Source organism: Schistocerca cancellata, chromosome 2 (genome assembly GCF_023864275.1).
Source record: "Schistocerca cancellata isolate TAMUIC-IGC-003103 chromosome 2, iqSchCanc2.1, whole genome shotgun sequence".
NCBI lineage: Eukaryota > Metazoa > Arthropoda > Insecta > Orthoptera > Acrididae > Schistocerca > Schistocerca cancellata.
The window spans coordinates 139374921-139401219 of NC_064627.1; the positions used below are offsets into that span (position 1 = coordinate 139374921).

The 26299-nt window shown below is 38.9% G+C and overlaps 1 protein-coding gene across 1 annotated transcript in view; it reads left to right on the forward strand.

Annotated features, from left to right (window-relative positions):
- The window catches only part of LOC126161415 (general odorant-binding protein 83a-like), a 44948-nt gene that overhangs the window by 9299 nt on the left and 9350 nt on the right, over window positions 1-26299 (forward strand). The window contains exons 2-3 of the mRNA XM_049917205.1: window positions 12634-12709; window positions 21626-21678. Of these exons, the coding sequence (XP_049773162.1) occupies window positions 12634-12709; window positions 21626-21678 (129 nt within the window). The remainder of the gene's footprint in view (window positions 1-12633; window positions 12710-21625; window positions 21679-26299) is intronic.

The following is a 26299-nucleotide window of genomic DNA, read 5'->3' on the forward strand; positions in this document are numbered from 1 at the left end:
TAGAGTCCGCGCAGTGTACTGTGGGCGATAGACTTGGCCACTGTTTCTATGTTTCGATACAGTGTATCGATACGTGGAACTGTTTCACTGTTTCGAAACTGCTATGTTTCACTGTTTCGAAACAGTGGTGTTTCATTCCGCACTGTGTCGCATAACGGGACCAGATTCGATCTCGAGCCAGCCACAGAAACTGTATCGTTGTTTCAAAATAACGCTGTTTCAGTCCACTTGTGCTTGGACGGACAAACTGTATCGAAACAGTGATGCTTCATTTCACTTTGTCTCGGACGAGATTCGGGCACGGCACAGATACGGAAATACGTTTGACATACTACTTCATCAAACTCTTTCAAGAGTGTCGAAATCTTTTTGACACACAACAGCATGATGCTTAAGATTTCCGAAAATGAAGTTTCGTTTCTAATTGACTGCTCTATTCCGAAATGGCGTAATATATGCTTTATAAACACTAACAAACAATAAAATAAAGCACACTATTCGCATTCAAAATAATAAAAGTGTGAAAAACATTCAGTTAAATTCACATCTATAAAATATGCTTCTCTGTTCATGTACAGTAATCACATGAAAAAACCTCAAGTAAACCTACAACATTTTGAATTAGAAAAGGCGTAGAGTGGCAGTTTTTAGACATTTATGTAAATTGGATGTACTTTCAAGCAATGTGATTGACGGATCATTGATGATGTAATGGTGAACGGGAAGGGCTGGAAAGCATGGTGGATTTGTAGTAATGATTTGAAACACCTTGAGGGACAAAAATTTTTTTCTCTTATACTTCGTTATTTTTTCGAATTATGTGGGTTTATTCATGAGTCTATTGTCAATGTGCCTATTCTCCACAATGTGTGCATGAATATTAGCAGGCCGGGTATATATATTATCCATACTAACGAAATTTGGGAATCCCAGTAGCGTATCCGTTGTTTCTGCAGTTTGTTCCCGCCTCCAGTACTATTACAAAACACAAACTGTTTCACTGTTTCGAAACAGCGTTTCGAAACATTACATTGTATTGTTTCAGTTGTTTCGAAACAGTTATGTGTTTCAGTTTGCCCATCTCTAGTGGCCGATGTGCAGTGACCAGCTTTTGTCCAAAGCGCTGGGCGAGTCCATTCGTTCGTTCAGAAGGGGAGGCCGGTCAGCGATGACAGACTCAAAGCGCACGACTTGTAATCTGTCTCAAACGATTTTACTGAAACTATTTGTTAAAAAAAACTTCATTTGTACTTCACTTTATTGCTTTATATGTCAGATTCATGATAATGTCCCCTTCACTTCGTTAATGGTCGTAGTTATTGTGATATTTACGTGGAAGTAAGGTAGTGAGCGAAATCAGGAAAAGTTTGCAAATGAAAACTAGAGGTCACTATGATTTTGTGTTTGGTGCATATTTCATAATATGTCGTAGCGTATGAAATTTAGCTATAGTACTGAATTTTTCTTTAGAATTGGGTAGAGGTATCTATTTGTCACCAATCTCGAGGAATGTGATCTGACGTAGCACACACATTTGCGATTGCGCCTCGCCAGCAATAAAGCCAGAGTGAAATATCCACAACATTCCTCGTATATCGAAATGAGATTTTGGCAAATGATAGCAACCAAAGAGGAGAGTATTTTGCCATGCGGTTATTATGCAAAACTTCAATATCTACCGTGTCATTGCAGTAACTAAAGACTTTTTCAATGAACGAATATAATTTTAAGGGCCATCTACAGCTAGTGACACGAGAAAAGCTACGGGTTTCGGAACAACATAAATAAAGACATTTAGACGTTTTTGTACCACGAATGTGCTTTTTCATGAGCTACTGGTCTTACTTTTCCTGAGTCCCCTCACTAAATAAACTTAATGAACCACTGTCTCAGAATTGTTCATAATAGTATCCACACAACATGTTAGTCAGGTGAGACTGTGTCAGCTCAGCTGTGTTTTGGCAAAAGGAGCAAATTTTAACATGGCACCAAGCGAAATGTGTAGGTTGTACTCAAAATTCGCCACTCATGACATTTCTCTGAAAGTTACAAATGGTTAAAAAGTTTATTTTTAGATTAACCAAAGCATAGGTGACAGTAGATATTTTTGAATAGTCACCATTCAAGTGTGGGCATGGAAGGACCTCACTTAATATTTACAAAAAATGTGATCATAGGCTTCAGTTTAGAACAGCATTTCCCCTAAAACGCCTGCCTGTAACCCCCACCACTACTGTTCTCCCCATGCATGCGCTGCCATCTGCGCAGTGTGCATCTATGCGCCACAGGATGTTGTGTGAACTCATAGTCGTGAAACCCTCTGTCAATGGTGTCACTGGATGCAGTGTGGAAGGGTGTAGGATCAGTGTACCACTCTCGTAAGCACTGTTATTTTTCATTACCTAGAGCCGCAACTAATCGCTCAAGTAACTACTCAGCTTGCCTCACGAGACTGAAAGCACCCCATTCCAATCCTGACACCAAGAAAATATCCCAGGCAGAATCGAATCCGGGTCCTCCGCATGGCAGTCAGCTGCATTGCCTGCACAGCTATGGAGGCATACGCTAACGATACCAAAACGTTATTTACTGCCTAGTGTCTATATGTATTACACATTCATAGATCACAAATGTTGATAACACACGACAATGGCTCAAAAATTATCAACTACTCCTGAAATGCGCATATGTGAATAATAGTAGGGGCTATAACTTCGTGAACAAGCTCACGCATAAAGTTCTGTGCTAGTTCATAATATCCGCCATGTTGGATTACTCGATGTCACCGTATTTCACAGTTCGCTTTCTTCTCAGTGGTATCAATTTTTCTGTTTTCCAGATGAACATAAAATGAATGTACTCTTAAGAAAGTGTGTTTGAGGCATAATTTATTAGTGTGACATGTCAGGAAACGGGCAGATGCTATGGTTTTGACTTACCGCACTAGGAGCGTTGCTGCTGCATCACATGAAGAAATTGGCCCGCAAACGTAAGTAGTACATGAATCACACCCACGAGTCACCAAAAGTTGCCCATGCCTGGTATAGAACGTTTCCCCAGGGTTCAATCCATACGATGACATAGTACAAGAGTGCACCAGTTGAGGTAGTAGGTGTGTCAGAACATATAGACAAATCATCCACTAATTACAGTCAGACTATGCTATAATTTGAGCATCTACAGTGTGAATTAAAAACTTGGATAGATGCTCTATCCACTGATATGTGTCTGTTTTCCAACCCTGAATTTACTTATGAGTAATCCTATACTGTATGTATTGTAGTGCACAATTTTGTGGTCCCCATATTTCAACTGCCTAGTCTGCTAGTGATTGCGAACTCTAAAGAGTGTAACGTACTTTGAAACACTTATTCAGACTGTATCGCACTTTGATCTTCTAGTTTCTACACTGTCAAGTGCTGCTCGTTTGGGGAGAAAAAGCTGTTATGTGCCAGACTATGAATCCATAGGTCCTGGGTTTGATCCCTAGTTAATTCTAGAATTTTAATCTGCCTCTTATCACTTTTTTCACCTCTGGCAATGTCTGTTAGTGCAAAAAAGGTCAAATTGAACTGTGGACTACATTAAACTGCAAGTCCCCTTATAGCTGGATATGAAAATCTGATTAAAGCTCAAAGAAAGACAATCCTAGTAAAGCATTGTGGTGTTCAAAATGACTTTCAGCTTGAAATTTCGTGGGTGATTAAAACTGAATGTTGGACCAGGCCTCAAAGCTGGAACCTCAGGCAAAGGAAAATATATAGTCTAGTCAGGTGTTTTTCTTGCAAGAAAATTATTTAAGTCTGTACTATCTACGTTTCTAACTAGGTCGTAAATGGAACTTTTTCATGGCTACTTGCAAGTTGCCATTTATCTTCCACAATATTCAAAATACTCCATACCTCCAGGTCTAAGCCCCCACCCCTGCACAACTGTGAATGGGTGCCCTTACTACCAAATGATCTACCTGACCACAGTTCATGAAGTGCACTCACAACTTTATTTCCGCCAGTACGTCTCCCCTATCTTCCAAACTTCAGTCCCATAGATTGTGGCTAAACCATTTCTTTGCAACATTCTTTCTTCCAGAAGTGCACTATGTTAGTATGTAGGGAAAAAATTCATTTAGACAATCCTGAAATAGTTCAGTCAGAGATCACTGTTTCTCCATGGTTATTTGCAGTCATGCTGCCTGCAGTACTTCCCATAGCTCAGCTACTGAAAAGTGTGTGTTGGAAGATCCATACAAGCAACAGCAGTTAAGATGATCTCAAAGATGTTGTCTAGGACCACGAAAATTTGAGGTCCAGGATAATATTAGGAACTGTACTGCTCCAGCCATTTGAGGACATTTCTAGCTGGCTGACAATGTCACAGCATAAAACTGTTGAGGCTTTCACAGCTGCTTGACATGTTCCCTGTTGGCATTCATCTTGGGACCTTCAGCCAATAGTCATTTAGCAGTTTTTTCTGATGTTCTGCCAGCATAAGTGGCTACCATTCCAATCTGCCACCAGCAATGGAGAGTAATTCTTGGACAATGCTAGGCACTTGTGATGCCAAAATACTAGAAAAATCACAAATTAATCATCAATCAGAGATCCGGAGGTGAATGCAACAGGCAACACTTCAACATTACTACACTTTATCTTGACAAAAGATTACATCAGTACCATGGAAGACAATCACCATATACACACACATAATTGTAATCTCTGGAGATGAAATCATAACAAAATCAGTCATCAGTGTCTTCAGAGTAGGTGAATGATTCTAGAGAATGGCTCTTAAACAATGCCCTGACCACAAAGTTGTCATCATCACCTCTCACGAGTCACAGCAACTTCTGTTCATCCTATGATGAAGAAAACTTGACTCGCTGCAGAAAGCCGCCAGTTGCCTATCACCAACAGACCTGTTTTGGTGCTCCATCAGTGTACAGCCCCTAGCATTGGAGAGAACACCATCCATGTGCTCAGAGCCCAAATGCAGCACGACTGACTGAAATACTGTGATGGACACAATACTGGCCCATACCTGATTTATTTATGTGGCAATATGTTACAATGTAGTGCTTTGGTTAGCCTCCAAACATCATCATAATCTTTACGTACTTCAACCATCAATTTATCCATGGAGTTCAGCAGTTAGCATGATGTTAGTTGCAATTGTTTCATTAACCCACTCACAAGAACTCTCACTGTTCAAGTATGCTAAATGATTACAAATTTTGTTGTTTCTGCATTACTGCCTGCCTCCATCATCTGAAAATTGATGATTATCCCTTTGTGCAATATAGATAAATATGTCTGACCTTACACACTTACCACAGTATGAAGGAAGAACTGAAAAGAGACTGGTGACTTCTTAATTGTGCTTTTAGTCCACTCAAGACAAAACTTTCATTTTTGAAGCACAGCAACAGTTCGCACATTTGGCAATATTAATAAAAATTCTCCAAAGCTGTGTAACTAAGATGTTATTTTATTTTATCTGGATGACAACCAGTTTTGTCATTGCACTATGCCATCTTCATGCCCCATATGCATCTTTCAAAATAAATGATAATGCCATACAGTGCCATATATCCCTGCATTTCATGAATTCAAACTTTCAAAAGTGCTTCACCCACAGACTTGATAGCAACTCAACAGTTTTTTTTCCTTTTCTTTTTATATTGTCAGTCAACATGAACTCTATCTTTGGCAATATGCTGAATTTCTCCAAAATGTGAATTAGCATTCTGATTTGGATTCCATGTTGAACTCTATGTCTCCAATAATAAGCTGTGTGAATTAGTTCACAGGTTCAGGGGGAGAAAGGGACCATTCCTCTAAAAGAACTGTGATTTTCAAAAGCAATGTTAAGGAAGATGACTTTTACATTATCATGTGGACAGTTTGTGTGTGCAGTCAGATATATTTTCTCCTTTGTTTTGGGTGTTTTAAAATGTGTTCATTAAGAAATTTTGGGGTACTATAGATGAAAGATATCAGTTCTCTGATCCTGGTCCCTCCATCCTAGTGAATCTATACAGACTGAGAAACCTCTTCCTTCCCAATTAAGCACCACCTTCCTCAGATCAGAAAATAAGCAATCAAAATAATTCACCATTGAAGATTATTGTTGAAGGAAATCTTAATAGTTCATAATGCCATGTAGCAAACCCAATACTTTTACAGTGTATTTTATTCTCATGATTAAGGGTCAAAAATTTAATCCTCAATTAAATTTTCTATTCATATTTTACCACTGATGTCTGCAGAAAGGGCCTCATTGTCCAGGGAAGCCACACTTGAAATAAATACACTCCTGGAAATTGAAATAAGAACACCGTGAATTCATTGTCCCAGAAAGGGGAAACTTTATTGACACATTCCTGGGGTCAGATACATCACATGATCACACTGACAGAACCACAGGCACATAGACACAGGCAACAGAGCATGCACAATGTCGGCACTAGTACTGTGTATATCCACCTTTCGCAGCAATGCAGGCTGCTATTCTCCCATGGAGACGATCGTAGAGATGCTGGATGTAGTCCTGTGGAACGGCTTGCCATGCCATTTCCACCTGGCGCCTCAGTTGGACCAGCGTTCGTGCTGGACGTGCAGACCGCGTGAGACGACGCTTCATCCAGTCCCAAACATGCTCAATGGGGGACGGATCCGGAGATCTTGCTGGCCAGGGTAGTTGACTTACACCTTCTAGAGCACGTTGGGTGGCACGGGATACATGCGGACGTGCATTGTCCTGTTGGAACAGCAAGTTCCCTTGCCGGTCTAGGAATGGTAGAACGATGGGTTCGATGACGGTTTGGATGTACCGTGCACTATTTAGTGTCCCCTCGACGATCACCAGTGGTGTATGGCCAGTGTAGGAGATCGCTCCCCACACCATGATGCCGGGTGTTGGCCCTGTGTGCCTCGGTCGTATGCAGTCCTGATTGTGGCGCTCACCTGCACGGCACCAAACACGCATACGACCATCATTGGCACCAAGGCAGAAGCGACTCTCATCGCTGAAGACGACACGTCTCCATTCGTCCCTCCATTCACTCCTGTCGCGACACCACTGGAGGCGGGCTGCACGATGTTGGGGCGTGAGCGGAAGACGGCCTAACGGTGTGCGGGACCGTAGCCCAGCTTCATGGAGACGGTTGCGAATGGTCCTCGCCGATACCCCAGGAGCAACAGTGTCCCTAATTTGCTGGGAAGTGGCGGTGCGGTCCCCTACGGCACTGCGTAGGATCCTACGGTCTTGGCGTGCATCCGTGCGTCACTGCGGTCCGGTCCCAGGTCGACGGGCACGTGCACCTTCCGCCGACCACTGGCGACAACATCGATGTACTGTGGAGACCTCACGCCCCACGTGTTGAGCAATTCGGCGGTACGTCCACCCGGCCTCCCGCATGCCCACTATACGCCCTCGCTCAAAGTCCGTCAACTGCACATACGGTTCACGTCCACGCTGTCGCGGCATGCTACCAGTGTTAAAGACTGCGATGGAGCTCCGTATGCCACGGCAAACTGGCTGACACTGACGGCGGCGGTGCACAAATGCTGCACAGCTAGCGCCATTCGACGGCCAACACCGTGGTTCCTGGTGTGTCCGCTGTGCCGTGCGTGTGATCATTGCTTGTACAGCCCTCTCGCAGTGTCCGGAGCAAGTATGGTGGGTCTGACACACCGGTGTCAATGTGTTCTTTTTTCCATTTCCAGGAGTGTATGAATGGAGACAATTTGTTGTTTCATAATTGAAATTTTTTTCTTCACACTGCTGTGAACTTTTAGTCTCACATTTGCACAAAATTAAGCTCAGTTGAAACAGTCACATTTTTGCAACATAACAAGAGATCACATTCATAAAAAGCTTCTTATTTATACTTTTGCACAAAATTCAATGTACTTGTAACAATTGCATTTTTCAACATAACAGGAGATCACATTCACAAAAAGCTTCATATTTATACACAAAACAATGTGAGAACAAAGAAGCTGAATAAAGAAAAATATCTGTCTGTATCAAATGTAGACTAAAAACGTACTTATGAAGTGTGTTCTGGCTCACTTATTACATGTATTTATGACATGTGGCTGCCTGACAGAACAGTCTCAAGATCTCTAATGTCATTCTAGTTATTTTTGTCATACCTATTTTTCACAGAGGTTCAGATCTGAATGAAAACCTTTGTTTTCTTTGATAGAAAAATCAAAGAACTAAAGTAATGACAATAGATGTGGTAAACAATTATGATTTAAAGATAAAATGTTGCAGAATGGGATGCCTATGAAATTTTGTTTACATTTTGCAGTTAGAAGATTGTAAATTAAATAAAAATGTGCTTTGCAAATCCACATACATTTTCATAATCAAAAGATAACTTTATAAAAAATGATTACCAAATTTTAGTCCAGACAATTTAAATGAAATTTCATGATTTTGCAACTTTTGGTAGCATTTACTATTGTTGTTGTTGTTGTTGTGGTCTTCAGTCCTGAGACTGGTTTGATGCAGCTCTCCATGCTACTCTATCCTGTGCAAGCTTCTTCATCTCCCAGTACCTACTACAACCTACATCCTTCTGAATCTGCTTAGTGTATTCATCTCTTGGTCTCCCCCTACGATTTTTACCCTCCACGCTGCCCTGCAATACTAAATTGGTGATCCCTTGATGCCTCAGAATATGTCCTACCAACCGATCCCTTCTTCTGGTCAAGTTGTGCCACAAACTTCTCCCCAATCCGATTCAATACTTCCTCATTAATTATGTGATCTACCCACCTAATCTTCAGCATTCTTCTGTAGCACCACATTTCGAAAGCTTCTATTCTCTTCTTGTCCAAACTATTTACCGTCCATGTTTCACTTCCATACATGGCTACACTCCATACAAATACTTTCAGAAATGACTTCCTGACACTTAAATCTATACTCGATGTTAACAATTTTCTCTTCTTCAGAAATGCTTTCCTTGCCAGTGCCAGTCTACATTTTATATCCTCTCTACTTCAACCATCATCAGTTATTTTGCTCCCCAAATAGCAAAACTCCTTTACTACTTTAAGTGTCTCATTTCCTAATCTAATTCCCTGAGCATCACCCGACTTAATTCGACTACATTCCATTATCCTCGTTTTGATTTTGTTGATGTTCATCTTATATCCTCCTTTCAAGACGCTATCCATTCCATTCAACTGCTCTTCCAAGTCCTTTGCTGTCTCTGACAGAATTACAATGTCATCGGCAAACCTCAAGGTTTTTATTTCTTCTCCATGGATTTTAATACCTACTCCGAATTTTTCTTTTGTTTCCTTTACTGCTTGCTCAATATACAGATTGAATAACATCGGGGAGAGGCTACAACCCTGTCTTACTCCCTTCCCAACCACTGCTTCCCTTTCATGTCCCTCGACTTATAACTGCCATCTGGTTTCTGTACAAATTGTAAATAGCCTTTCGCTCCCTGTATTTTACCCCTGCCACCTTTAGAATTTGAAACAGGGTATTCCAGTCAACATTGTCAAAAGCTTTCTCTAAGTCTACAAATGCTAGAAACGTAGGTTTGCCTTTCCTTAATCTTTCTTCTAAGATAAGTCGTAAGGTCAGTATTGCCTCACGTGTTCCAGTATTTCTACGGAATCCAAACTGTTCTTCCCCGAGGTCGGCTTCTACTAGTTTTTCCATTCGTCTGTAAAGAATTCGTGTTAGTATTTTGCAGCTGTGGCTTATTAAACTGATTGTTCGGTAATTTTCACATCTGTCAACACCTGCTTTCTTTGGGATTGGAATGATTATATTCTTCTTGAAGTCTGAGGGTATTTCGCCTGTTTCATACATCTTGCTCACCAGATGGTAGAGTTTTGTCAGGACTGGCTCTCCCAACGCCGTCAGTAGTTCCAATGGAATGTTGTCTACTCCGGGGGCCTTGTTTCGACTCAGGTCTTTCAGTGCTCTGTCAAAATCTTCACGCAGTATCGTATCTCCCATTTCATCTTCTTCTACATCCTCTCCCATTTCCATAATATTGTCCTCAAGTACATCGCCCTTGTACAGACCCTCTATATACTCCTTCCACCTTTCTGCTTTCCCTTCTTTGCTCAGAACTGGGTTTCCATCTGAGCTCTTGATGTTCATACAAGTGGTTCTCTTATCTCCAAAGGTCTCTTTAATTTTCCTGTAGGCAGTATCTATCTTACCCCTAGTGAGATAAGCCTCTACATCCTTACATTTGTCCTCTAGCCATCCCTGCTTAGCCATTTTGCACTTCCTGTCGATCTCATTTTTGAGACGTTTGTATTCCTTTTTGCCTGCTTCATTAACGGCATTTTTATATTTCCTCCTTTCATCAAGTAAATTCAATATTTCTTCTGTTACCCAAGGATTTCTAAGAGCCCTGGTCTTTTTACCTACTTGATCCTCTGCTGCCTTCACTACTTCATCCCTCAAAGCTACCCATTCTTCTTCTACTGTATTTCTTTCCCCCATTCCTGTCAATTGTTCCCTTATGCTCTCCCTAAAACTCTGTACAACCTCTGGTTCTTTCAGTTTATCCAGGTCCCATCTCCTTAAATTCCCACCTTTTTGCAGTTTCTTCAGTTTTAATCTACAGGTCATAACCAATAGATTGTGGTCAGAGTCCACATCTGCCCCTGGAAATGTATTACAATTTAAAACCTGGTTCCTAAATCTCTGTCTTACCATTATATAATCTATCTGATACCTTTTAGTATCTCCAGGGTTCTTCCATGTATACAACCTTCTATCATGATTCTTAAACCAAGTGTTAGCTATGATTAAGTTGTGCTCTGTGCAAAATTCTACCAGGCGGCTTCCTCTTTCATTTCTTAGCCCCAATCCATATTCACCTACTACGTTTCCTTCTCTCCCTTTTCCTACACTCGAATTCCAGTCACCCATGACTATTAAATTTTGTGGACAAATTAAATACTGCAATGTTTCAGTGTTTCGAGATAGCTGTATCTTCAAAGTATGTCCCCATTTGTTCTCTTCTGTTTTAAAGTGAAATAATAGTATGCATAACTTTGTGAAATATTATGTTTACCTGTTAGGACTGACAGAAACATTGCTACTAATCACAAACAGTAAACAGGATTACTGTTGCTGAAAGAGCTTCAACTAGCATAACCTTCATCATAATCTAAGTGTCATACCCTACAAAGATCAAAAAGTGGTATCAGATAGTTAATTTTGTCAAACTGGCCTAAATATTGGTCCTTTTCAACAGTTCCCTGTCGTTATTTATATTCTGGTCAAAACAGAACCTTAAAAATGTGATATATATGTCTTGTTCTTGTTGTGTGGGGTATGTTAAAAAAGTAATGACACTGGCAACACTGTGCTTGTACTGACATTGCTGTTGCCTTTCCCTTTCCAGTTAAATGAATTATTCTTTTGACTCAGCTCAGTATCAATTTTAACTTGTTGCAGTTGCAGCATGGGAGGTGAGAGCGACTGAATTGTTTTTGTCAGGTGCATTATGAAGATGATTGACAAAAGTATGAGCAATGCTAAAGCATCAAATTTTTGTGCAAATCCTGTCAAAATCAATATTGCAACTTACATAAAGTTACAAAGGACTTATGGTAAGCATTCCCTATCCAAGGCACAAGTAGGGCATCAAGTTTTTGTGCAAAGGTTGGCAAAACCAATACGACATCTTACATAATATTACAAAAGACTTATGGTAAGCATTCCCTATCCAAGGCACAAGTAGGATATGTGCCTGGGTCTTTTGGATAACCTTTAGAAGAAGCCAGAATTCTTCAGTTGCATTATTACAGGTGATGAATCATGGATTTTTTAATGTCGTATCAAGACAAAATGCCAAAGTCAGAAGTGTCATTCAGTAAACTCTTCATTCCCGCCAAAGCAAGAATGACTAAACTCAGAATCAGATAAACACTCATCTATAGTTTTAACAGTCATGAGATCACCCACAATGAATTTGTGCCTGCAGGGTAAACTTTCAGTCAGTCCTTGAATGACTCAGGGAATGAGTGGTATGAGGAAACTAGACATTTTAAGTACTTGGGTGATCCACTATGACAATGGCTCTGTTATACAGCAATCTTCATCAATGAATTTTTGGAAAGAAATAGCATTTCTGTGGTTCCTTCCTGGATCCCAGTCCCTGTGATTCCTCTTTGTTCCCTCACCTCAAAAACCACTTAAACATAAGTCAATTTGGTTCTTTGGATAGTATCAAAAAGAGCACAATTACTGAATGGTATTATGCCAAAAGGATCCAAAAACTGCAGCAAGGATGGGAAACAATGCTACCATCAAAGTATAGCTGCCAATGCAACACTTTTGAAGGCTAAAAACATTGACATGGAAAAGGAATGAAAGTAATACTTCAGAAAAAATCAGTCTCATTACATTTCTAGCACATTTCATATGTAATGTAACAGATGATAAATAAATTCAGCTCTCAATGTGATTTTCCTTTCGTTACTGTGTTACATATATGATGCAAGGGAATCATCTCATGAACTGTATCAGTATAACCACAATGTTTCGACAATTTTGAAAATAATCCATTATTGAAGTGACTATAAACTATTATTAGCCAAATACATCCTGAAATTAATTTTTTTTCTTGAGTAGGGTCAAGATGATGAGATGAAGGAAATGATGGAGCAGCTTCACCAGTCATGTCTTGGTGAGAGTGGTGCATCAGATGGTACGTTATTACCTGTGCAGTGTACTTATAAATTATTTTGTTTATTTTAATGGAAAATAAACGTGGCTGTATAAAAGATTCTTGGACTTATTATCATGTAAATTCAGAGTAAAATCTCAAGATTTCGAAGATTAAATTCATTGTCTTTGTTAAGAGCAACTAACTGTGAAAACTGCTGTTGCGGTGACTTTTTATTGCCCATAGATGGCTTCTGACTGATCAGTAATTATGTAATGTCATTGCAGATGGTGTCAATGCCTGTGCTGGTGGTGCCACATTCCAGTCATAGCAGAAACATTGTGACAAAAAGTTGTTTTGGTTCTTTTCTGCATCGAGAGCTTTCCTCCAAGCACAGCTATGATTATATCTTCTGTCATGGTTGAATATCTCCTCACATATTATTTCTGCTCATTTCATCAAATAGTATTTTATGTTTGGTTGTGAGGCTGTGATCAGCAAGTTCAGATGTCTCTAGTTTTCGATTTTTGACAAGCTGTTGATGTTCTGCACAGAGGTCAGAAATCGTCCAGATGACCAATGTAATTGCTTCCGCGCTCACAAGGTATGTTGTAAATCTGAGGGATCCTGAAGCTGAGACTGTCCTGAACAGGGCATAGTATCTCCTGCATCTTCTTAGGAGGTCAGAAAACAGTTCTTATACCTTGTCTTCCCAGGACTCTGTCAGTTTTGCTGGATATAGTGCCACAGAAAGGAAGGAATTCAGTCAGTAGATTATCACGTAAATGTTCAACATTTTCACATTTCCTTTTCTTGGAGAATGCTTACTTTATATCATGTGACCCATAGATGTTCTTTTGGAACACATACTTCAGATGATTAATTTCAGAATCCAAGTGGTCTTTGTCAGAAACTGTTTTGCTCTGTATACCAGTGTATTTCGAATTGCTCTTTTCTGGACTAGGTGCTAAGATATAAATCAGTGTGCATCAGGTTACGGTACACTGGGACATCCATCAGACTTTTGTTGCACCACAACATCTAAAAATGGCAGCCTTCCCTTTTTCTCTGTCTTGACAGTGAATTAGGTGTTTGGGTGCATGCTGTTCGTATGTTTATGGTAGTGGTCAAGAACTTCTACACCAAGTGGCGGCACCATGAATGTGTCATCAACATAATTATAAAAAAGTTGGCCATTGCTAAAGGCTGTGGTGAACCCATACCATTCCATCTGTCATTTCATAAAATTTACGACCAGACAGGAAGTAGATGGTCACCAGAACATGTCAGAACAAGAAACTTCCTGGCAGATTAAAACTGTGTGCCAGCCCAAGACTCGAACTCGGGACCTTTGCCTTTCATGGGCAAGTGCTCTACCAACTGAGCTACCCAAGCATGACTCACGCCCCGTCCTCACAGCTTTACTTCTGCCAGTATCTCGTCTCCTACCTTCCAAACCTTCATGTCAGAACAAGTTTATCATTTCAGGAGGAAAATGCTCTGCCAACATTTTTAATGCATCCACTTCAGGAACTATTGTAAATAATGAGACTGCATCCAACATGGCTACATATCATTTGGGCCAACCCTCATCTGTTTAATTTTCTCAATGAACATCTGAGATTTTTAATGTAGTGCTCACAGTCACCAGCCATCATAATCATCAACTTAGCTAAATATTTAATCAGCCTGTAGGTAGGAGAACCAATACTGCAAACAAATGGCCTCCTTGGAATACCTTCCTTGCGGACTTTAGGTAACCCATTCGGCCTAGGAGGGCTAGGAGCTCATGCTCTAAGATTTTTGATGATGTCCTGTGGTGGACCAGAATTCTTCAAGAACCCCACTATTTTCCTGCTGTATGACAAAGTTAGGTTTCATTTTAGGCATCAGTATGTACTATCTTCCAACAGTGAGGACACTTTGTTGTTATATTCAGTGGTATTAAGAACAACTGTGGCATTTCCCTTGTCAACCAGAAGTACCACAAGATCTTCATCTTTCTGCAATGCATGGAGCCCTCTCTGTCTGCTCTGCTGATGTTAGCACTATTAGTTCTCCTCTCTAAAGGCTAGCCAAATATGTAACTAAGTTGATGACCACTGTGTACATCACATCAAAAACTCTCAGATGTTCATTGAGAAAATTAAATAGGTTAGACTTGGCCCAAAGAATATCTTGGTGTGGTCTCACTAATAGCAAGTGTTCCTGTGGATGACACATTAAAACTGTTAGCACAGCATTTTCCTTCTGAAAATATAGAGTTGTTCCAACATCTTATGACCACCATGTACTTCTTGTACAGCAGTAAATTTTGTGAAATGATGGATGGAATGGTAATGGGTTTTTCACTGGCTCCAACGATGGTCAACTTTTTTACGGAACATTTGGAGGAGTTCGCATTAAATCTGACCCCCTTTCATCCATCTTCATTTTATATGAGGATTGGAACTTAAATAGTGGCAATTATTTATTCACAACTGATACAAAAGAGTTACATGTTTGCACCTGTTACGGTCCTGCAAAGTAGTCACCAGCGTTGTATAGAACCCATTGCCAGGCATAGTATACCATTATCAGAGCCTGTTCTGTTGATTGTGTGAATGGAGTGGTCTACTACCTGTCGAATATCTGGAATAGTTCTGAAATGAATGCCATGAAATGATTCCTTCATCTTTGGAATCAAATAAAAGTCACAAGGACTTATGTCTGGTGAGTATGATGAATGGTATAGTACTTTGCAGCCCCATCGACTGAACAGAGCACCCACAGCTTGCGCTGTATGCGCCCGTGCATTGTCGTGCAAAGTGATGGATAGGTTGCACAGGAAGTGTTGCCACTTCTTTCACAAAGCTGGTCACAGGTGATGCTCCAAAAATGAACAGTAATACTGTGCACTGACGGTCTGCAATGGAGGAACATAATGCATTAGGATAACACCATCACAGCCATACACGAGAATCACCATAACTTTAGACCACTCCATTCGAACCATCAACAGAACAGGCGTTGCTAACGGTATACTGTGCCTTCCACATTACTGGCTATGGGTTCTACACAATGCTGGTGTCTATTTTGAAGGACAGTAACAGGTGCAACCATGTACCAGTAACTCTTTTGCATTGGTTGTGAATATATAGTTGCCTCTATTTAAGTTCCAACCCTCATAGTTATGTTGACAACACATTTATGGCCTTGCCACATGATGCAGAAGCTGTTGAACACTTCAGAAACTTATTAACAGAGTGCACCTGAACATCCAGTTCACTGCCATACAGAGAAAGAGAGAAGGCTGCCATTATTAGATGTTTTTGTATAATGAAAGACAGATCAACATCTTGGCCACACTCTGTAGTGCAAGTTGATGCATACTGATTTATATCTTAGTGCCCAGAGTTTTCTCCATTCACTCCAGAAGAGAGCAGTTTTAAATACACTGGTACACAGAGATAAAACAGTTTCTCACATGAACGACTTGGATTCCAAAATTAATCATCTGAAGTACGTTTTCTGAAAGAATGGCTATGGTTTACAATATGAAATCAGCATGCTCCAAGAAAAGGAAATATGGAAACGTTGGACATTCATGGGATAACCTACCAATTGCATTCCTTCCTTTCTGTAGCACTACATCCAGCAAAATTGGCAGAGTCCTTGGAAGATGAGATATGAGATCTATTTTATGATATATTAAGAAGATAAAGGAGATGCTATGCCCTTGCAGGATACTCTAATGCTACTATAATTATAAATATGGGAATAACACGCAAAAAAGGACAGCTTGATAAACAAAAACATCTCCATACAAATATCACAGTAGACAGAACCTGTAGAGTAATCTAAGTCTGCTTTACACTAACTACATAGGTAGGGGAGAGTGGGGCACATTGAACCATAAAAAATATTTCTCCATGTTACTCATCCAATAATTTTACCGCAGAGTTGTGATTTACAGATGTTGCAGTTTAATCATTCAAGTATCAAATGGCCTTATATGATTACGTTGTCATTAATTGTTTTTTAGCTGCACGCCTTTGAAGAAAATTTGGTAAATGGTTTATTGTGCCCCACGTGTGGGGTATATTGAACCAATTTAAACACGTTCATTGAAAGAACATATTTAGCATACAAAAGAAGTCAAAATGTTCTTTAAACATAATGTTTGCGTATATTCCATGTGTGAATCATATAATTAAATCTTAGCCACACAATCATGTAACTTATTTTGGAATTACCGAAAATCAATGGACTCGAAGCTGATTCCAAATTTGAAATATGATTTTTGTCTCTTTGTCACACCATCAGTAGCAGGTCGTGGGAGCATGTAAAGTACATTGCTAGCTGGAACAAAAGCTTCATCCTTTACCTCCCATTTTTTCACTTTTTCTCAAAAATGATACCTGATAGTCTCCTGCATCATCCTTCAGTTTCAAAATCTTCCCCTCATAGTAAACTGGTGTTTTGTTTACTGATTAAAGGACATTGCTCTGGATAATCTGCAGCCCTCTAGGGTTCAGATACTTAAACAGAGATTTCGTTTCATGAACCCATAGAACCAGTCTACACCAGCCATTCCCTCCGTCCAGTTCTCAGGACATTTCAGACTATTTTTGAAAGCCAGCTCACTTGCTAAACGGCTGCATGTTTGAGTGTCAACACCAAAGCGTATCTTAGAAGAATACTCCACTAATTCTTTCTCCTGTTCCACAGAAAATACCTTACGATTGTCATAGTTTGTCAATCTTTCACTGGAACCACATTTATTGTTCTGAACATATCATCGAACAGTAGGGTAAGATATTGAATGAGATTTAGCTGCTTGGTGAACTGCCATGCCCTTATTAAGAACATCCAGTACAGCTTCTCGCATAACATCATGGTCAGTTTTACCTCTGTCTCTCTTCCTGGGGTGTAAACAAACCACCTTCAAACCTGATAATATAAAACAGGAATGCTGAGCGTCTGTAATTTAAAAGCCTTAAATACCTACACATATGTTTTTACCCACGCTAAGGAATCAAAGTACTGAGTGCTTGTATTGGACAATAAAAAGATTCCTGCAGCACAATGAACCATGGCCCATTGTGCCCCAAGAGAGCTTGGTTCAATGTACCCCAACAGTACATATTTCAAACAGAGCTCATGTGAGGTTATGTATGAACATTGTTAACATTTGAAGATCTATGTCATTAAAATATAGTACTGATATTGTTACAATGACTTACTTTCTTTAAAATTTGGTGACAAAGGATTGAACAAAATTCAATCTATCTACATCTCCAAAAATTACTTCACTATCGCGAAACTAACTCATCACCAGTACAACACTAATGGCAGGAACTAGATCCTGCAGAAAACAAATGGCAGTCGGTAGAGCTATACTGACAACATATGCACAGAGGAAAAAATAATTTACCACCTTATACTGAAATTATGCTACCTGATTCATTGTGCCCCGTGGTTCAGAGTGCCCCACTCTCCCCTACATAAAAAACTAAATAGGTGTACAACTTATAGCTAGTTAATCTTGATATGAGACCAACTGTGGCTGGAAGATAATGAAAAGAGAGTACTCAACAGGATCCCTAGGGTTTGCAACATTTCTTGTGAGTGCGAAAGCAATTATATTGATCAGTCCATCCATACCATTTCTGACTGCTGTACATAGCATCAATGGCATATAAAAACTGAGAACTGGAGAAACTGCAGTTACTGAGCATGGCCTCACAAACAAATACTATTTGACAAATCAAAAGTTTTGTCCCAGGTTTCCACATACCGGAACTAATTAAAGGGTCTGCAGAAATAAGAATGTGTGAGCAGATCTTCAACTGTGACAGCAGATGCAATCTTAGCAGTGCATTGAAGCAAGCTCTCAATGCAGAGCAGAGGCATAGATATTTGCTGCAATGCATACGCTTGGCTGGAGAGGTGAAGCCACCAACACACGTTGACACCATCTGCTATGGCATTACATAATTATCAGTCAGAAGCTATCTGTGGGCTATATGAGGCCACCACAGCAGCAGTTTTGACTGTCAGAGGCAATCATTGAAAGCTCAAGGTCTTACCCTGAATTGACACAGCAAGAAGTCCAAGAATCTTTCATACGACAGTGTTATCATGCAACACTTTGTTCTCAAGAAATGTGACTGTCTTTCATACTGTCTAAATATTCTAAAGGGCTGGTACCTATGTTTTGAAATTTTTAATCAACATATTCTCACAAATTGTTTTAGATTTATATTTACTACAGTGATTTATTTACCCAGGAATGTTTGAGTTACACGTCTATCTCGTAGCATGTAGACTTCCTTTTACCTTGATGATGATGATAATATGTCATGGCATAGTATACATGACACACATATTGCCACTGGGGAGTCATTCAGATCCATGAACATTCAACCATCTCCCTGAGAGCTAAGAAATTGGTTGGGGACGAATACAAAGAGCATACACATTGTTTGATGGTATTCCAGCTGTGCTCAATGGGACTGATGTCAGGTCATCTCATGATATAAGCAGGCACATATCTGTGTTCCTCAAATGGTTCTGATACAATTAAGAAACAAGGACATGGGTCATTGTCTTGCTGAAGGTACATAGACTATTGCCTAGAGGTGAAAATGGACACCCATGTTTGGAAGTAAGTTTCTATATTATTTGCTGGTAGTTGACATATTTGCTATTCTGATCTATAATAGTTGAAAGTGATCAACACCTACAAAGCATTTTTGCTTACACTGGTTGAGTTTGGTGGTGGCAGTTTTCCCCAAATTGAGGTACTCATGGTGGTGGCATGTGATAAGTTATGTGCCTGTATGACTTTCCCCACACACCTGACACCTACATGTACATCAACATGTACATCTGCATAGATACTCTGCAAACCACCATAAGGTGCATACATCAGCATATCAAATATAAAAGTATTATGTACAAACATAAACAGAACTATATGGTGCCATTTACAAGTGTTCTTGTTCACCACCAGCTGGCAACTGACAGAAAAGTGATATAAACACAACGACCATCATTTACATCCACCAGGTGGCATTGTGGTGGTTGACTGGATTAGTGTCTTGCATACAACATAAAACATAGATACATAATTCCATATAATTTGTAATACATTATTAAGGATCATTTTTATTTACATTATTATAGAGTCAAACTCAGAGAAAAATAGAAATTTTCCACATCATTTATATGTGTACATATGATAATTTTATAGGATAAAATATGTGTGATGTATGTTAGGTAACAGGAACTAGACTCGCAGTATGCTAAATATAGATGAGTATTTAAAAAGAAATTCTTCTGGTAGGATATCAGTGTTCTGTTATACTCTGTGTCCTGTTTATAATTTACATCTGAATGTCCATAGTTATGTTTCGAATTTCTCATCATAATGGGTAGACAATACATTTTTCTATTTTTCATTCTTAAAGAAACAATTCTATAAACATAATATTATAAAAATATCACTGTAAAAAAACAACTTTATATCATTTTAACCATGGAATTACAATGTTCATCTACACCATGTATGTCATCCATTGTCTAGGTACTCAATGGACATATGATGGAACAACATTCATCATGACCTGTCTCATCAAATGAAATTAAAATGATGTTGACTTGTACTTAGAATTTATATAGTAAATAATATAAATCTAAATAATACATCAAAATCATAACAATATTTATCAAAAATATCACATTGAAGAAGGTTCTCAGAAACTGTTTAATTCATTTTATAAATCTAAAACAATAATCCAGAATTGCTACATTATATTTTCAAAAATTAATTGGGTTATTATAAGCATTCCTTCACATCCACTGACATGATTTAAACCAAGAGCAACATACGATTGATATCTTCATCACATCTTATATACAAAAAAACATCATGTAAAAAGATGGATGTTAATAATATATTTAGAACATCAGAGTTTATTGTATTACAACAAACATTTTCCAGATAACTTTTGTTCATCTTCTTGCAGATCCAATGATGACAGCATGCTTTTTTAGTGATCTTGGCTTGTGAAGTTTTCTCAGTTAATATAAATTACAGATCACACATAAACTGACAATGTCAGGAATATATAACCACTACAAGATCTGACAACATTCCTGTTGCATACCAAGCTGAACTATTTCTTTCAGTGTGACCACAAGGGCACTCTCTGTCTAATAGAGCAGCAATCTTGAACTGAATTGCTCATGGTTGAACATCAATGTGTATTTACTATTAATTTCCACAAAAAGGAATTTCTACTTTGCCATATGCCAGAAAACCAGACTGTAAATAAGATTTATCAATATTTTGCATGGATCTTTCACTGTGTAGTTCATACTCGGTTAAATTTTAAGATTGTGGAGTACATACATAACTGTTTTGTTCATGTGGCCATCTTTCATGGTTACAATAAGTGAGGAATAAATCATAATTTTATTGATTTTCTGCAACAAATATTTACTAATTGAAAAATTATTTTGCTACACTGGGCTGCCACATGTAAAAACGAATTTTGACAGATATTCACTGAACATGTCAAAACATGTATGGAATTATGTATCTATGTTTTATGCTGTATGCAAGACAATAATCCAGTCAACCACCACAATGCTACCTGCTGTGTTACCAGTACTTCCTTCAATATAATGGCCGTGATTGTCATTTCTTATCTCAACTGTGTTTCTTAAATGTGAGTCTAACAATTTAACTTCATAATCATCAGTGCTATCACTGGGTATCCCCACTGAATGTTCGTCAATTCCAAATTTTGCTTGAATTGTATATGACCTAAACATTAATGTATTTTCAATCTTTGTGAATTTTGAAACACACTAGTAAGCAAATAGAAAATTAAAGAGTTATTAATAAATGTTTTAACAGTTATGTCATACTTATTTATAAGAAAGGACTAATTAAAATGTTTGTCACAGCTAACATTGATGAAGCTAGGAAGGGGAATTTCATTGAGGATGGCAATTTGAAGGTATGTAATCATACACATATTTTAAATAACTGTTTTCTGCTACAAGTCAACAAGATAGTTTTCTCTTTGTACAGATGAAAAGCATGTAGCACACTTACTTGTTTAAAAATCTTCAGGTCTCTGTCAATGAATAGAGCCCAAACAGAAATTGTTTAGTATAAATCTTTCTATTTTATAGTGAACTACACATGACAGATTTTTTTCCATTAGTCCAGCTATGACTCTGTAAAGATGGGTATAAATACTGAAATATGTCAACAATAACACTACTTTCGGGAAAATGGTTTTTTTATTGAGAAAGATTAAATGTGTACTATACTTAACTGCCATGTTCACAATGTTTGTTTCATATCTTCATCTAACATAAGACAGAGGACTGAAATCATCACTGTTGAAGACTTCAATTTATTCCACTAACTAATACCTTTTCCTTCTTTTGTCTGTGTGGGCTTAATATACTCCTTTATATGAATACTAAATTAATCAAATGCTGCACCTTTTGCACCAACTATTCCTTCAGAATAATCATAGCTTGGTCTGTGAGCTGGTGTGAATGGATGAGAAGTATTACTGAAATTTGCTGGCCGGTGTGGCCGTGCAGTTCTAGGCGCTTCAGTCTGGAACCGCGTGACCGCTACGGTCGCAGGTTCGAATCCTGCGTCGGGCATGGATGTGTGTGATGTCCTTAGGTTAGTTAGGTTTAAGTAGTTCTAAGTTCTAGGGGACTGATGACCTAAGATGTTAAGTCCCATAGTGCTCAGAGCCATTTGAACCATTTATTACTGAACTTTGATCATCTGTCGTGTATGTTGTACCCTCTCCAAGGCAACACTACATGTTCCATGATATGATGATAGTAGCCTCCACTATTTGCACCATCAATATACTGCAGCATGATTTATCCAGACAATATTCAAACCCAGTAAGAGATAGAAATATGACCAATCTCTGCAGATGTGTATACATTAATAATTGAAAACTAGTACCTGTTTATTGGTAAGTCAACATTTTGCAGTATAAAAGCCAGGACACTTTAAAAATGTGTCAGATTAATTTGCTTCCAGTTTCTAGTTTCTTATATTTTTGAATCATTTCCCCATTATCTTTCACTGATTCTGTCAAACCTTATGCATGTTATAATAAATTATATATTTTCAAACATGTATGACTACCATCAAATTCGTATTACACAAACATCAAAAAAATATTTTGCATCATCCCAGTTCCCAGAACTCCTGAAGATATACATTGACTGTGGATATTGTATCACAGAGACAGACTCTTTGACTGTTCAGAGATTTCACTAAATCTGCCCAAAGATGTAAACAATCATGTTTGAGCAGCGTCTATTAAACGGAGGGGGTTCAACAGCCAATCAGTTCCAGTCATTCCACCAGGAAGGAGGTACAAGGTTCGTGTTGCCTATAGTTCAACCATGCCTAGACGGTCAATACCTCAGTTTGATTGTGTCCACATTGTTACTTTGTGCCAGGAATGGCTCTCAACAAGGGAAGTGTCCAAACGACTTGGAGTGAACCAAAGCAATGTTGTTCAGACATGGAGGAGATACAGAGAGACAGGAACTGTCAATGACATGCCTCACTTAGGCTGCCCAAGGACTGTTATGGCAGTGGATGATCACTACCTACAGATTATGGCTCGGAGGAACCCTGACAGCAATGCCACCATGTTGAATAATGATTTGTGTGCAACCACAGGACATCTTGTTATGACACTAACTGTGCGCAATAGGCTGCATGATGTGCATATCCACTTCCGACGTCCATGGTGAGGTCCATCTTTGCAACCATGAGACCATGCAGCAAGGTACAGATGGGCCCAACAACATGCCGAATGGACCGCTCAGGATTGGCATCATGTTCTCTTCACCGATGAGTTTTGCATATGCTTTCAATCAGACAATAGCCAGAGAAATGTTTGGAGGCAACCCAGTCAGGCTGAATGCATTAGACATACGGTCCAGTGAGTGCAGCAAGGTGGAGGTTCTCTGCTGTTTTGGGGTGGCATTATGTGGGGCCGACGTACACTGCTGGTGGTCATGGAAGGTGCAGTAATGACTGTACAATACGTGAATGCCATCCTCTGACCGATAGTGCAGCCATAGTAGCATCATATTGGCGAGGCATTTGTATTCATGGATGACAATTTGCACCCCCATTGTGCACATCTTGTGAATGACTTCCTTCAGGATAATAACATCTCTCAACTAGAGTGGCCAGCATGTTCTCCAGATATGAACCCTATCGAACATGCCTGGGATAGATTGAAAAAGGCTGTTTATGGACGACATGACCCACCGACCACTCTGAGGGATCTACGCCGAATTGCCATTGAGGAGTGGGACAATCTGGACCAACAGTGCCTTGATGAACTTGTGTATAGTATGTCATGATGAGTGCAGGCGTGCATCAATGCAAGAGGACATGCTAGTGGGTATTAGAGGTACCGGTGTGTACAGCAATCTGGACCACCACCTCCCAAAGGTCCTGCTGTATGGTGGTACAACATGTGTGGTTTTCATGAGCAATAAAAAGGGTGGAAATGATGTTTATGTTGATCTCTATTCCAATTTTCTGTACAGGTTCTGGAATTCTCAGAACCAAGGTGATGCAAAACTTTTTTTTGATGTATGTATATTGTCAGTTGCAAGCTACATTTGTTTTTTTTTTCTAAATTTTTGCAGTAGTGTTGTGATGATCTCTGCAGTATTTCCACTTTTTTATGTACATGGACTAGTTTTTTTCTTAGAATGTGTTCAATAATTCAAGGCTACAATGAAAATATAACCTATATGAAGTCAACTGCTGTGATGTATTATTGTGTCTGTACATATTATAACCTGTCGTGTCATGTCTCAGCTAGTTTATCCCTTCAACGCTAGAGTATATGGTCTGTTTACCGATAAAATTCTGCTTTGTATGCATTTATTATAATGCCTGTTAGGAGTTTGTTATTTCCATACCCAAACTTATGAACCATTTCAGAGAGTCAGTAAATTTTATGCCTGAATTTTCTCTTGTTATAAAACAAATCAGTTTCTTGGACAGTGTAGCATCAGATCTACAGAGAACTGTTAATTCTGATTTTTTTTTAAGTAGCAAGGCTCATTTTAAGTTAGGTCTTAGTTCTTAACTGTTTAAAATTATACATCGAACTTAGCATGCAAGAACCACTGTGAAGGATGGCCAAGCGGTTCTAGGTGCTACAGTCTGGAACTGCGCGACCGCTATGGTCGCAGGTTTGAATCCTGCCTCGGGCATGGATGTGTGTGATGTCCTTAGGTTAGTTAGGTTTAGGTAGTTCTAAGTTCAAGGGACTGGGGACTGATGACCTTAGAAGTTAAGTCCCATAGTGCTCAGAGCCATTTGAACCACTGTGAATTCTGCTCTTAGGTGCGGGAAGAGTTAGTACCTGTTTGTAAGCAACTGGAAATCATCCGGACAGCTCTTAAATCATAGTAAATTGCTGCAAGTGGGTGTGCTGGGTGAACTTTTGAGATTCAAGTAGCAGAGATACCAAAGGTACCTCACATACTGTCTTCTCCCATGAAATCTGTCTCCTCTCCAGGAGGTACAGGCCTATCACTGAACTAAGAGTGCTGAGCTAGCTTTGGGTTTAGAGGCCCTGTACATGGGAGACAGGGGTCAGTGAGAACTCACTGTACTACATTTGACCCACTTACTTACAGTTTTGAGATGCAATCTCCAAAGGCTATTGAAACTGAGCTAGTGTGACACACTTCACCTGTAGGGAAGACTTCTGTGTTTTGTGTCAGGGGGAAGCAAAGGCAAAAGGGTTGGATCTGTTGACTGTCAACAGTTCAAATGTGTATTTGACATGTAGCAAGGTTGAACAGATCCATTTTGTACAATTCTATTCCTTAAATAAACATTTTTGCTGTCTTCTATCGTATACATAATACATATGCTATGAGTACCTTAAATTGCTAAATTCTTTTTCATTCTGTGTTTCATTAAACTTTATTATTCACAGAAAACTTTTCTGATTGCTGACAATATAGGTGCATTTAATTAATATGGAAGCAATTCATTAAAGGGAATATTTACAATTTTGAAGTTATGACCCCAATAATAACTTTGTTTAAAGATTGATATAACTTATTCCATTTCCTAAAAAATATTTTACTTTTTCCAAAAACTCAAGATTTCAAAAGTTATTTATATTTAAAGCTGTAATATTCTGGAATATTTAAATATTAACATGTAATCCTTTCCTAAATCTAGTGTTATAGATTTTCAGCCCCAATTTTTCTGTTTCCAAAAATGTATACCTTTCCTAAAACATCTTAGTTTATAAAATATTCAAATTATAGTAATTAACTTCCTAAAAATTTCTTGGTGGGCCACTGTTCGTTAAGATGTCGTATAATAATACCTAGAATTCTGCAAATTTCTAGTTATACAGCTTATAGCTAATAAAGACAACTTCACCAACTATTTTATTTGTATGTTTTACTTTTTCTGCCTTCTGTGTTCATATCTAAATAGTAATAGCGTAGACTGCCAATATTTTGTCATTTTTATACTTTTTGCTTCCTTACATAGGCATGCATAGAAAGCCAAAACAATGTTGATCCATG